Below are 14,541 nucleotides of genomic sequence, written 5' to 3'. Positions count from 1 at the left end.
CATGAAAAACATTGACGGTCAAACACAATGGCTACAATGTATAAATGGCTGTTATGCAAAAAAAGTATTTTCATAATCTTTGTAGTATGATTGCAATGATTCTGCAGTGAAATCTAAGTTAAACTCAAAGAATGTTTTTATAAATGAGACTCAAGCCTTATGTAAGCTTTCCTCCGTCTCCATCGCAGGGCTGTTCCTCACCCATCGTGGTGAAGTTTGCAGACACCCAGAAGGACAAGGAGCAGAAACGCATGGCCCAACAGCTACAGCAACAGATGCAGCAACTCAACGCTGCCTCCATGTGGGGAAACCTCACTGGGCTCAACAGCCTGGGGCCACAGTACCTGGCAGTGAGTGTATATATAGATATATTCTCACACACACACACACACACACACCTGTTGGAGAGATGGCAAGAACACACTCCTTTCCTGTGTGTTTTCCATAAATGTTATTGACGTCCCATCCTTTCATTCATCCAACAGTGGTGCACCACTGCACCAACAGAATTGGCACCACTGCTAAAGATACCAAATTAAAACTAGAAAATGTGCTCAGTAGAACATAGGCCTCTGCCATATCTGACAACACCCTGCAAGGCTTCACCCAGAGACATTCCAAAAACCATAAGAAGGCATGGCCCAGTGGTTCTTCCCTGCACAACCTTTTGTCAAATTTGTAATATTATGTGAATCTGTTCTGAAATGCACAAGGGGGGCATGGTGGTGGTGAAAAATATCACACCCAGACCTGCCAACAGGTCTGCATTTATTTTTTTTGCCTCAGCAGCCTGTGGGGATTCACAGGTACCTGCTCCCCCCCTCCTCTCGCTGTGTTGACCGGTGCTGTTTGAGCTGTGCACTGCGGCTGGCGCGCAGATCAAGTCTGTTCATTTTACACGTTTAAAATCTATACCTCAAAAAATAAACCGTGAGATTGTGATTTGTGAAAACCACAGCACTTTTATTTTGAAAAGCCTCTCCGCAGCGGAGCATGCATACCTGCAGCTGAGTCTGCCAGGTTTCAAATTTCACCGTCGGCTGTGCACAGAGAAAGTAACTGGCAAGCTTTGCCTTAGTCCCAGACTCCTACATGCTTCTAAGTTTGTAATCTTACCCTGATATTATTACAACACCACATTTTCACGCATTTCTTGATTCTTAAAATAGTAAGGCAGCTGTCTCCAAAAACCATACTAATGTTAGCTAGCTACAACAGGGCTTGTTAGGAAAATTCTTCTATGCTTGAAACTAATGTGGTCCCGCCAACAATGATGACAAAATCGTTTTAGAATGAACCAACAGGCACTGTACTGGCTTTTTGTGTGTACTTTATGTTACTATCGTCTTCACGTTAAAGCCTGATGTTGTAGTACGGCTTGGGAAAAAACAACAGTGTTGTGGTGCACCACCATTGTGGCCGGCACCACAACATGAAATGACTACAAACGGAATACACAACTACATAAAACACTCTTAATTCCCAGAAGGCAAACTGTACTGATTCAAATTATTATTATTATAATTCCCACCATTTATGAGAAATAAATTATATTTGCAATTTGGTCTATTAATTGAGAACTAGATTACTTTCAATGCTTTGATGTTCAGTACTAGCAGGTAGACCTTGTCTGTGTCCCAGTGTTAAATAATAAGGAATGACTTATGCACACTCTAATATGATATGTGAACTCAAATCAAATGGAAAACAGCAATATCTGCTTGAAAATTGAAAATACATGGATAAGTACTTAGTACTCAATGAAGAGTACAAACCACTGTATGGCATTGGACTGGGCACAAGTATAACATGTCTTTATACTGTAGGTATATGCATAGCTCACTCTATTGCTTTTCTTGATAACACATTTTAGTCAGTCGGACTGTACTTGTGTTTTGTCATGAGTCGCGAGTCACGCAAGTTGTGACAATGTGCTACTCAAAAAAAATGTCCAATGTTGGCAGGTCTGCACACCTCCTCCAGATGGTGATAAAAATTTTGTAATTTCTATCAAATATTGGGCCACCTTTACACAGTATAGTTTACAGTTTTCTTTTAAAACCTCATATATATAACTTAAACCTGCAATAAGCAATATCAGACCTTATAACCAATCCTGAAAATAACATGTGCCGTGTGGAGATTTCATGGAGACAATGATATAAACCAGTATCCACGGAGGCCAGCTGTGTTGCTGTTTTCACCTCTTTTGTTAAAGCTTGTTGTCCTCCCGGACCATTCAGTAGCTTTTCATTTTTTTTAAAACTCACTTGGCACCTCCCTTGCTGTTTAAAAGCAGCCCTCACCCCCTCCCATTCCTGAAAGAAATTCTCTTGATGGCAGAATCGATGAAACGAGCGAGTAAACCTGTTTAACTAGTCAACTTGCTACCTGCCCCTTCACTTGTCATTGTGGGACATGTAACCTTGAGCGGGAGAAAAATCTGCCAAAGCGAGACTGATAACCGGCGACACTTCTCCATAGTTACGTTTAGCTTGGCTATTAGCCTTTATGCACGGTCCTTCACGAGGTTTGTCTTTTGGGGCGGTTTCTGTCACCCTCTAGTGGTCGGAAAATCGCTCATTGCAGCTTTAAATATAACTTTTAATGTTCAGGGTCTGCAGATTAGTTGAAAGCTGGTTTGGTGTCATTTCGACTTACAGTGTGGAAGGCTTGATCTTCATAATTACCACTAGGTAGCAGTGTGCAAAAGATTCCTCTCATATAGGCCTACATCCACAGAAAATTACTACTTTTAAATGAGATTTAGAGATTTTGAGAGGTAAAATATGGATCAGGAAAATTTGCCCCATTTTACAGTATGTGTTGTTTTGGACCGAACCTGACTACTCTGCAACATTTTGTGTCTTTTCGTGCATGGGATGTCAATTTATGTCAGAGGAAAGGAAGAAAAAAGAAAAAAAAATGACAAAGAACACGTACAAAAATGATGGGCTGCCTGGCCACCTATTTATAGCTGCTAGCAGCAGTGTGGTGGTTGGGAACAGCTAGGAACAAGCTGGTGCATTTTGAGGGTCCCTGGCGGCCTTAATGTCCAAGAAAAACTGTTGCCACCACTACTGTGGAATCTGTTTGAACAAAGGAGGCAGTGAAAAAAGTAGATTAGTAAAGTAGATCAAATTTATTTTGTCAAAATTGCAGCCTGTAGCATAATTCTCTACTCACTCATTTGCATGTCTTCTGTATAGTTCCATCAAAAAATCTAAAGAAACATTTCACAGATAACTTGGATGATCGTCTAATGATAACCTAGTTTAGTGTGCACAGACGTTCTGTGCCATAACTTTCAACAACACTTTTTTACTTTGAATGATAAATTGATTGAGAGGCTTGAAGATCAGACATTGGTCCAGATAAATAAAATCTGCCTTTCAGCCTTTCTAGAGCCTTAGGTTTTGGCATGATATGCAAATTATTCCACATTTGTCTAATGTGATGAAAAGTTTGAGAGTTTACTGAAATTTCTGTTTTGCCAATGAAATTGGCAATGAGATTTGTCAAATATTGGGCCAAAAAATAAAATGTCTATATCCTATACAGTTTACAGTAAAGCAGTTATAGTCACTGTGGGCAACATTTTTAAAAAGTTTTGAAAACTCTCATAACTTTTAATGTTGTAAGATAAGATGCACTTTATTGATCCCCTAGGGAACATTAATGTTAAGGGGCTGCAGATTATTTGGAAGCTGGTTTGGTGTCCTTTCCACTTACTTGGAAGGAGTTTGACTTAATTATCCATCCATCCATTTTCTAGCTGTTTATCCAGGTTGTGGTGGCAACAAGGTGAGCAGAGCAGGCCTATGGGCCTGGCCACCTAATAAGTGAATTAAAGTATGGATTAAAGGAAAAGACAGTGTCCGTTCTAACTGTACTGGGGGTGGGAAGGTACTAACCCCCCATGGTAAGCCTTCAGATAATGTTGTGAAGATGTGGCTACAGCATGGTTCTCCAACACCATTTTAAAGCCACACCTACTTTATTGTTACTCCTCCTTCCTGAGATTTTCCTACGGCATTTTGTTTCTCACCGTGATTTGTTATGCACCTATGCCAACCATTTACCTTTTGCATGTCTCCTCTACTAGTTAACAGCAGCACTGACCATCGGATTCTCTGTGTTTGGTGTAAATGTCTAGCTTTATTTGCAGTTGCTGCAGCAGTCAGCCTCCACGGGGAATGCACTCAACAACCTGCACCCCATATCAGGTAAACACACAGCACTAGGACTGGGACACTACCATATTTGTGCCATGGGCAAGGCCTTACCTATTTTTAATTTGAAACGAAAGACCGATAAAATGCATAAATTGGTTGTCCCTACCCTTATCTATTTTCGTATTATTGTTTTATATACCTGTTATGTTAGTCATTGGCCACCGTAACAGTGTGTGTGTATGTGTGCGCGCGCGCCAGGTCTGAACGCCATGCAGAACCTGGCCGCATTGGCGGCAGCAGCTAGTGCCACACAGGCCACGCCCACTGGCTCCAGCGCCATGACAACGTCCAGTAGCCCACTAAGTGCGCTCACCAGCTCAGGTAAACACACAGTACTACTACACTTCTGTATCAAAGTTGAGGTACACACACACCGCCCAGACTATAGCACTGTAACATAGCTTTGTCTTGTTTGCTTGTTGTTGTATGTAACATTAATGGTACAGGTTTTTCCCAGCAGGTTCCTCTCCCACCTCCAGCAGCAACTCATCAGTCAACCCCATGGCCTCCCTGGGTGCTCTGCAGTCTCTGGCTGCCGGGGCTGGAGCCGGTCTCAATATGAGCTCCCTGGCAGGTACAACCCATGGAAGAATTATATTATCTGGAGCAAATAGGTTATTTCAGTCCCGATTTTACAGACTGCACACATTTAATTCATTGTCTTTTACCTGTCGTTAAGAGCCTTATGAATTTTGACTCCAGGTAATTAGCCCAGTCCCGGTTATTGGGCATGTACTCCACTGGTGCAACACAAAAATGAATTGGAGATTAATGTCTCAATGCGATTCTGCTTTTTGTTGTGGTTCAACACATGAATAAACTGCAAGCTTTATAGTTTATACAGTGATTTAGTTTGCCTTTTTATTTACTCTACAGCCATCTATTAGCCTAAAACATTATCGTGTGTGCGTTAGTAGGCTAGCTGTATACACTGACATTTTGTCACTGTTTTAAAGTGTGTTCAAAAACTGTTCAGTGTTCAAAAAACTGCCAAATGCACGGCCTAATTTAGTTTCCCTTATGTTTGTCTTCTGTAGGTGTTTTTATTTATTTATTTATTACTTTATGAAGTATTGAGTCAGTTATGAACTTGGTTTAAAACTCTCAGTCTTAAAATAAACTGACTCATTCATCTGCTTTGACAGTATGCCTGATAGTCCACTAGAGGGCAGGCGGGGTACAAAAACTGCATTAAAATAATGCTAATGATTGCCGCTAAATGATTGATGAGAAAGTAGGCAATATTGCGCACCAGGTTTGTGGCTGCAGTGAAAATTTAATGTAGCGGAAACATTGCTGTCCCACAACAAAAATTTGTACCATATCATAATTAGAAAGGTAAAAACTTCTCAACACCACTACAAAGTTACTATTATGATTGATTGATTTTATTTGTTTGGCTTTACATGAGATTGTCCTGTAAACTAGACCTTGTGCAAACTATCCCTCTTCCCACATGAACACCTAAGTTGCATTATGGTTAATAACAGTGTACTGTAAGTAAACTGTAATTTCTTACTCTTGGCCAGCAACTTCCTTTTGGTGCTGTTTGCCTCCTGTGGCTGGTAGAGTTGAGCCCTGCTGTAAAAGAATAATAGCTCACCTGACTTGAACTGGCCAAACCTGCAATGCAATGGAATACATGTATAAAAGGATCTTTTTTTGTGTAAACAACAAAGTTTCTGTCATGATTTTCTTTTCTTTTTTTTTTTTTTGCTTTCACCCCTGTGATGCAGGCATGGCAGCATTGAACGGTGGCCTGGGCAGCGGAGGCCTTTCGAACGGCTCAGGCAGCACCATGGAGGCTCTGAGCCAGGCCTACTCGGGCATCCAGCAATACGCTGCCGCTGCCCTGCCCAGCCTGTACAACCAGAGCCTGCTGTCCCAACAGAGCGTCTCAGCAGCAGGCAGCCAGAAGGAAGGTAGGCTCCCTGGGCTGGGGGTTGATAAGGAGGAAAAGTGAAGTGAGCAGACAACATGGAGGGTGAGAGAAAAGAGAGGCTCCAACTGCTAGATGGAAGGACTAGGAAGGGGTAGAGGGCCATAGCGAGAGCAGAGAGCAGGAGGAGAATAGGGCCATGTATCACAGCATTGTCACAGTGGCATCCAGGAAATGCTAGGTTGGACTTTAGGGATGTGTAGTGGATAGAAAGCAGAGGATAGAGGGGTAAAGTGTTATGTCTTATGTCTGAAATACACCTATCCCAGTGTTCAGGAGCAAGCCCTCCATGGCTAGGCTTATTTTAGTTCAAATGATTGACTTAAGATAATAAGTTGAGGTTCCACAGTTGAATAATCAGCATTCTAGGTCACCCAAAAAATTTGCCTTTTTTTGTGTACTACAAAGTTATTCAACATGTATTCATACAGAAAATATAATTATAAAAGTGCAAGTTGGAAAAAAAGCACCACACCAATGGTTGTGCTGCTCTTTTTTACACCTGAACTCTGATCATTGAAGTCCTGCTTCAACAGCGCGCCTGTATCGATTTTGTATAATATTGAAAGTACCTTAAAATGTCATGGACATATCAAAGCGACCGGATATCAGCTGTGTTGGCAAGAAAGACCAAATTAGGGCTATTTTGAATGGGCTGAAAAATGTGCAACACCTTAATACAGCTGAAAATAAATCTAAGGGTTGAATACTTTTCAATACATTTTTCTGTTATTAAAATGTATACCTGATTTTCGACAATTTTTGGTACAGCTTTAGCACTTGACATGGTGTCCACCCACACACACAATAAATGATGCAGTAAAATATGCAAAATGTCAATATGGTTCTGTAGTTGCGTGGTTATGTTTTTTCTGTAGTTTTTTGAGGCCAGCATGTCTACTGCTGTTAAAGTGCTATTGTGGGCAGGTTGGTAGAGATGTCTGTGCTGTGTGTTGTTGTGACCTTCTGCTAAGGATTCTGTCTTGTTTTAAATCTGCTGCATCAGCCAGCGACAGTCGCAGTACCGGTAAGATCTCACCACCTCCTCTCTGACATGGTCTCTAGATAATCATGTGAAAACTTTCACTTTAAAACAAGCGGAAGTCCATAACAGAAGGCTTGTCCCTGTCTGTGTCTCATGTTATTTCTGTTTTTCAGATGCGGTCGCTTAAACTGTCTGATATTAATGTTTGGATGATTGATGGTTTATAATATGGCTATCTTTTATAGCCGAATAGAATTTGTTCAGATATATTGCTTGAATCATAAATTGTTGACATTTGGAGACTACATTGTTAAGATGTCATTGCCCATACTGACTGGTTTGTGCAATTGGTAAAATTGGTTGATTGATTGATAGGTCCGGAAGGTGCCAACTTGTTCATCTACCACCTACCCCAGGAGTTTGGAGACCAGGACCTGCTTCAGATGTTCATGCCCTTTGGAAATGTCATCTCCGCTAAGGTCTTCATTGACAAACAGACCAACCTCAGCAAGTGTTTTGGTGAGTTCACCCACAATGCGCACAATCCTCTTGATGAGCAAGAACAGCTTAAAGCTGTCTTCTGTTAGCACTCTCCTCTGTAAGTGTTGACTGTGACTGCGTTTCTACTCCAGGCTTTGTAAGCTACGACAACCCGGTGTCATCGCAGGCAGCCATCCAGTCAATGAACGGCTTCCAGATCGGTATGAAGAGGCTGAAGGTGCAGCTGAAGCGGTCAAAGAATGACAGCAAGCCCTACTGAACGCGCTGAGGCGCTACAGACTTGGTTAGGAAGGGTGGTGTTATGGTAAGTGGAGTGTGAATAACCAACTAAGACTCATCCCCCTCCTCTTCTTCAACTTCTCTGTGCATTACAGGGTGATGTCTGCTCTGCCACCTCTCTCCTCTTCTTTATTAACATGGGCAGGCAGAAAAGAGACAGAAATGAAAGCTACATGCAAGATTTTTTTTTCAGCCGAAACTGGATTCTTACCTGTGTTCTGTTGTGGTTTTTGAGCTTTGTTTTCCTTTTTGAGAAAGAAGAAAAACAAGTGTATTTTTATTTAAGTTAAGATGTTATATCAGTTTGCTGTGTTAAATTATACATATATTAGTCGATTGTTATGATGTGTTGCACATTGAGAGCCAGTTGCCAAAATACAGATCTGTTTTTACTCCCTGCTCCCTCCTATTTCCCACCACCCCCCACCCAGCATTAACCTCCAAAAGCAGCCACGCAGCTGGAATACACCAAGACACCTTCCACCAAACAAACTGCCTTTTTTATAGACTGGCCAAAATATTAGTAACTACTGCAGATGAGCTCTCCCACGCCCCCAAGGTTACCATTAATTGCCTACATAGTCTTACCAGTGATTTTGTATCAATAGATGTAGGCTATATTTGATAAGTTAACATAAATGATTATTTGTATTATGTTCTGTATTTTATTTTTTCAGCAACTAAAATGTGTTTTTTTCCCCTCTTCTCAGTCTTATCTATTGGAGCAGACTAGCATTTTGTGTGGTATTGAACAAACTGTATTATCCTAAGTGGAGATGAATCCCAGACACCAAATTCATATTAATGAATCAGTTAAGTTCTACCAAACAGAACATACAAAAGCTTACATTGTTCTTAATGGAGAGTTCTACCAAAGCAGACATTGAGGTCATTATTGTTTAGTTTGCAGTTTTTCTAAAATTCATGTGTGTGGGGTGGGGGTGGGGATCAGTGGCCAGTTTATTAGGCACACCTAGCGACACATTCATGCTGTAAACACCCTGTTGCACCTCATCTCATCCCCTCTGTGAGGTTGAGATCTGGACTGAACTAAAGTATTTGTTATGCTTGTCAACCAACAACCTGCAATGACTGAATGTGTTTTGTCTTAGTAAACTCGACTGTAGTGTAGAAAATCCCAGGAAGTGGTCTGTTTCTGAGATGCATTTGGCACCAACCATCAAGCATTGTACCACATTCAAAGTGGTTTAAATCAGCATCCTGTCCTTCTGACATTTAATGGAACAGTAACTGAAGCTCCCCACCCTGTCTGCATGCTTTATAATTATGCTTTATTTATACCTGACTCACTGCCTGGAGGAACCAGCTGTTTGCGTAAATGGCACGGTGCGCTAATAAAGTGGTCACTGGGTTGGTGGGTGTGTGTGTGTGTGTGTGTGTGTGTGTGTATACGTACTGTATACACATACAGAGTTAAGTTTTGAGGAAAGAAAATGACAACCTTTCCATTGCCTGTGCTTTTTTATGTACCTGTATTAAATGGATACAGTTTTATTTCATTCATTTTTTTCATTTCTTTCAACCAATTTGAATATTGCATTAATTGCATTTTTCTTGATCTGGCAAACTAGTAACCTGAATTCATAAAGCAGCTGAAATTGTATGTAAGTGTGCACTTTTCCAGAGGAACAAAGTGTGTTTTGGTGGCCCTCCCCTGTACTGCTTGGTGGCAGGGTGTAACGTAGGCTGATGTGGCTTTTGAGCCGGTATGCTGCTCCTCTGGCTCAATGTCACTGCAGATGGACAAGCCCAACTGTTGGCTATAACTAGCAATATTGTGCACTCTGGGAATGAAAACCAAGCAAAATGGGCTTGCTCCACTCAACAATGTGAAATTTAGTAAAGACTTGATATCCAGAAATCTGTATGTATTTGTGATGCAAATGTAATGCTCCATATAGATATATTTTATGGTTTTAGTTTGTTTCTACTTTTGAATCTTTTGTAATGATTCATCAATGTCCCTCAACTACTGTCCTGCTAGCTGGCAACGTCTCTCTACACAAGACTGCTAGCTAATGTGAGGGCAACATGACTTTGTTTCGCACTGAATATGTTTTATGATTGGAGAATTTATATAATTGTCAAATTGCTTCAAACAGACACACCTGTCAATCAGTTGCTTAGACTTCCAGAAACTCAAGTGTTTTTTATAGAAATGGAGAGCGAGATCATTGTCCAGATGATGTATATTACAAAACTATTATGCCTTTTCTATTTTTATAGAGGTTTTATACTTCTCCTGTGTGTTGGGGAACTATTTATTGCCTAAATTATTTATCTGAATTGAAATTTTTTTTGAAAGACGAATCTTCAACAGTATTTTGTAGAATTCTAATGTGAAGTCCAACAACTCCATTTGAACTCCTGGTGTGTCTCGTGCCCTTACCCTTTCAGTGTTGTTTCCTATAGTAATGTGTAATAAGTGACAATGTGCCGTGAACTGTCTGTGTAGGATCCACCAGTGCTGCTAATGACTTCATATCTAGCCCCCTTTTTGTCATAGTTCCCTTGCATCTTAATGAATTGCAAAATAAAAAAAATGCAGGGAAAATATTTCATTTTAAAAGTTAACTTCAATGTGTGCCTATACCCCTTCCCTTTCTATGTGAATAAATTGTCTTATGTGAGGTATCAGGAACTTTTCATCAAGGCAGGGTAAGTCTGGGGCCAGAGAACGCCAACGTACATGTTGGTTTACGTACCAACATACTGCTATCAGTGAGAAAGGCCTTAAGACTAGCAACAGATCTGAGAAGGATGAATGTGCCAAATGCTCAGAGAAGCTGTTACTGTTCCATGTTTTACTACCATTATGGACAAACAAGACTTACCAAGTGTCACAGCTTAGTAGTTTGAATGTCACCACGTGTTTTTACGTAATATCACTCCTTTTTCTCAAGTATGCATTATGGTGGTTTCCTGGCATCTCGTAGACAAACTGCCTCCTTGCACAAAAATTGACTGAGTTTATGATTGGTTATGTATCAGGGCCCCTTGCACTCACAACTTAAATAGCTGTTTTGATTGATATTAAAAAGAAAAAAGCACAAAATAAAACCAAAAGAAGAGTTGTCAATTTTGATTCTGTGGCTGTATATCATTTGGTCTACAGATCAAGTAAAGATGAGCTACTATGTAATTATCAGCACCTAGCTCTCATTATCCAAAACAAAAACTTTGTATGGTAAAAGCACATTTGGATGGTCTGAGCTAAGTATTCTTTTAGATTAATATTTTTATCAACTGGGTGTACTACTGACCTCTTAGTTATTTCCATTGTTTTAATTTCAAATTGTCCTGCGTTTCAGTAGCTGTGTTTAGAGATGGCTAGCCAGATTCTAGCTGCTGTTAACTATTTACACAACACAATGATCCAATCCAGCAAAAACCACTCCAGGTTTTGTTTGACATGCACGTCATCCCTGAAGCAGCGTTGGCAGATGCTGCCACTGTAGGCAAGCTGTGTTGTGTGTTGCAGTCATCCTCATCTCACCTCAATTCCTAGTAGCATGTGGCTTGTTTCCCTCTGTCTGTCTCTGACATTGACTGTTCAGTGTTTAGACTGTTAGCAGTCCCCCACACAAAGATGATCATTCATGGTTTTCTTTTCTCTCTTCCCTGTCTGCGTTCCATTTGCTGTTTAACCTAGGTTTGTCTCCCTGTTGTGTTTTTCTTTTTGTTTTTTCTAGATCTCTTCCTGTTTGCCCTAGCATGTTGATGTGGCGTCACAGTTCATCGTCCAGTCCTTGTCCTCTGCGCCTCTCTGACACTTCCAATTTCACCTTTGACCTTGTGTTCTTGCTGTTTGACGTTGACTGATTACCAAGAGGTTTTTTTGTTGTTACCCATTTGTCCTTTGTGCTGCCAATGGGGGGCGCTAGAAAGACTGCCGTTGAAAATGTTTAAAAGTTACATTAGTATTGTTACAAGCAAAAAGAGTATCTATTTTTCTAGAACATACTGACATAACCACTAGATTTTTGCTAAATGAGTTATTGTAATTTAGTTTCACCTTTAACCTTAATATTGTTTTTTAAATTTAAACTCTTCTGTTGTGTTGAGGAGCAGTCCTCCCAGCGCCCCCATACTCTGGTTTTGTTGTGGTTTTTGTGTGAAAGCAGCCAATCAGTTTCTAGACTACCTTGTGTGTGAGTGCAGGTGTGTCTCTCTTGTAAGTTGTAAAAGCCTTTTAGGATGGGGTTGATCACGTTTTGTTGGACAGGGAAATTAGTTTATGATTTTGTGCTTAGCTAAGTATGGATTAATCCTTGGCAGTTTCTCTTTGAGTGATGTTATGATGAGGAAAAAAAACACGAATGAACAGTTTTTTTTTTTATTTCAGTGTCGCCACCACAAGCACATTTATGTTCTCATGCTGCTTTTTGCGTGTGGAGAGTCAGCCTAACATTTAATGGAACGCAAAATACACAGAGCAGAGTTTTTGTTTTGTCACAGTACATTATATTATTTAGTATGCATGTTTTTTGTACCTGCACTGAAATCCTCAGCAAAAATGTGATCTAGTTTGTGTTTTTAGAATTTAAAAATGATGAATAAACCGGTGCCAAATATTTTGCACAATGGATATTTCTCTCCCTTCCACATTACTTTCTCTAGAGGTCAGATAGAGTTGAACAAGCACGGGTTGATTGGTGTGGCGGATGGTATCATGTAGGTTTTTACTATGCGTTTCAGTGCCTGTGTGTTTCCATGATGGTTTAGGAACCCTGGCTCAGGCTTGACATCAAGTTGGCTGTTTGCATCAATAAATTGGTTGTTTTCTAGACTGTACATGTGTACCTAGAGTACACATGTACAAAAATCAGACCTGAGTTGCCTGCTCATAACAGGTGTATGTTAAGTTTGTGTTATGTGTGTATGTGTCTTCAGTGGTTATGATTCAGCAGCCCTACAGATCCATACTCATTTAAGTTGCAGTCTCTCTAGCTATCACCCTTTTCAGTGGACCAATGTTGTGGCTTGTTGTGGTGAGTGTGGTCCACCAGTGTGCAGTAGAAAAGCCACTTATTGAAAGGCAAGGCATTATGCAGCGCTCTGCTTTTCACAAATCTACTAATGGTTCTAAAGGCATGTCAATCAGGCTAAATGAATGATCAATGTTTTTTGTGATTACTCACATAAGACTATTTTGACCATGGCAAATTAATATAAAAGTATGTGTTCTCTGATGTGGATCTTCAGCTGTTGCAAGAACCACATTTGTTCTTTTTCTCTTAAATCAAATTTGTCATGGCAAATTGTCTAGATTGGGTTCATATCATTGGGTTTTCTACTCGCATGTAAGTCATTGTCCCTGATCATTCTGCTGCTACTGTGTTAGAGAAACCTGTTGGATATTTCTCATTGTTACTGGTACAAAGTGGGTGATAGCATTCAACTCCTTTTGGATTGTATTTTTTTTTCTTTTTTTACTAGAACCACCATCCTATTTCACAATGAGGTTGAAAATGTTAGAGGGTGAAAACATGTAGAGCCTGACCAAACTCCCTATCTGTATGGATGGAACGTGAACTGGTAGAGCCTTTTTAAATTATATTTCTGTGAAGTCGCCTTTTGCTCCATTGCATTGAACTAAATGCAATTTTTTCTTTTCTTTTTGTTTTGTATTACATTGTTGTGATTTTGATGTGAGACATAGACATTGCTGAATTACTATATGGCCAAAAACCTGTTTGTTTTTCCCTTCCTTTGGGGTGGTAGATCTGTCTTCAATGTTTGGATTGTCTTTCAGATCTTTGCCGTCTGCAGGACATGACGCTTAAGTGCAGTCAAGCTGTCATTTCTGTGAGCCGATTGTGTGATCCCTATTGGTTGGTTGGTTTGTTTATGTACAAATAAAATGTTTGAGAAGATTCACATTCCACGTCTGCTTTCATAACTCCCAACGGTGTGCTTTGCAGCATATTTACTAGGGATGGGTATTGTCAAGGACTGCAGCACCATACAATATACTGTATGCATATTACTGATCACAAAATACAGCATTGGTACGACAATACGACAAGAAATTTGCAGTGAGTTTATACAAACTATAAAAAAATGTATGTATGTATTGAAATTCCAATGGGAGAGCTTGTGCTGTGAGTTTTGAAAGCCAGAAGTCTCAGCACCTAGCCAAGTAATTGTTGAGTCATTGGTATTGATCAACAACCCTTTCAACACCTTGCAGATATTATGCCCATTTTGTGCTATGGGGCAGTAAAAAGCATACTTACTGCACCTTTAACAGGTTTACAGGTATCAATATCAGGATTTACAGAACTAATTCTGAATTGGAAAAAGTAAAATCATAATGTATTGGTGCAGTGTTTTCAGCCAGCCATGTTATTTTAAAAGCCTCCCAAAAGTCCTGCCAAGTACTGATAGAAAAAAAAGCTTTGCCTTATGAACAAAAGCAGTTCTAAGCCCTGCATAAAAACTGAGGGGTGAATTCACAAAGAATGAATAGTAACTGCTGATAGCGTCATTTTTTATTAGCCCCGCGACACCAGGGGCTCTATGGATTGCATCGTCGGTAGGCCACTCTGTTCACCAATTTTTGTCACGTGGGTATAAGT

The 14,541-nt window shown here is 40.2% G+C and overlaps 1 protein-coding gene across 6 annotated transcripts in view; it reads left to right on the top strand.

Moving 5' to 3' along the window:
- The window catches only part of celf1 (cugbp, Elav-like family member 1), a 40,510-nt gene extending 26,680 nt beyond the window's left edge, over window positions 1–13,830 (top strand). The window contains exons 8-15 of one of the 6 annotated variants that reach the window (XM_071544656.1): window positions 189–350; window positions 4,169–4,226; window positions 4,434–4,556; window positions 4,696–4,809; window positions 5,972–6,157; window positions 7,535–7,678; window positions 7,792–7,964; window positions 11,653–13,830. In XM_071544656.1, coding sequence (XP_071400757.1) covers window positions 189–350; window positions 4,169–4,226; window positions 4,434–4,556; window positions 4,696–4,809; window positions 5,972–6,157; window positions 7,535–7,678; window positions 7,792–7,919 — 915 coding nt within the window. In that variant the 3' untranslated portion in view covers window positions 7,920–7,964; window positions 11,653–13,830. Of the gene's footprint in view, window positions 1–188; window positions 351–4,156; window positions 4,227–4,433; window positions 4,557–4,692; window positions 4,810–5,971; window positions 7,679–7,791; window positions 7,965–11,652 lie in introns of those variants that run through there. The other 5 variants (XM_071544655.1, XM_071544654.1, XM_071544653.1 and 2 more) reach the window with 5 other exon arrangements.
- Window positions 13,831–14,541: the final 711 nt, after the last annotated feature.

The sequence above is a fragment of the Centroberyx affinis genome, unplaced genomic scaffold (genome assembly GCF_046629955.1).
Source record: "Centroberyx affinis isolate AG114_WGS23_722 - 3 ecotype Tasmania unplaced genomic scaffold, CSIRO-AGI_Caff_v1 ptg004626l_1, whole genome shotgun sequence".
Lineage (NCBI taxonomy): Eukaryota > Metazoa > Chordata > Actinopteri > Beryciformes > Berycidae > Centroberyx > Centroberyx affinis.
The sequence above is the reverse complement of the archived record's forward strand: the minus strand, read 5'-3'. Positions and strand labels throughout refer to the sequence as shown.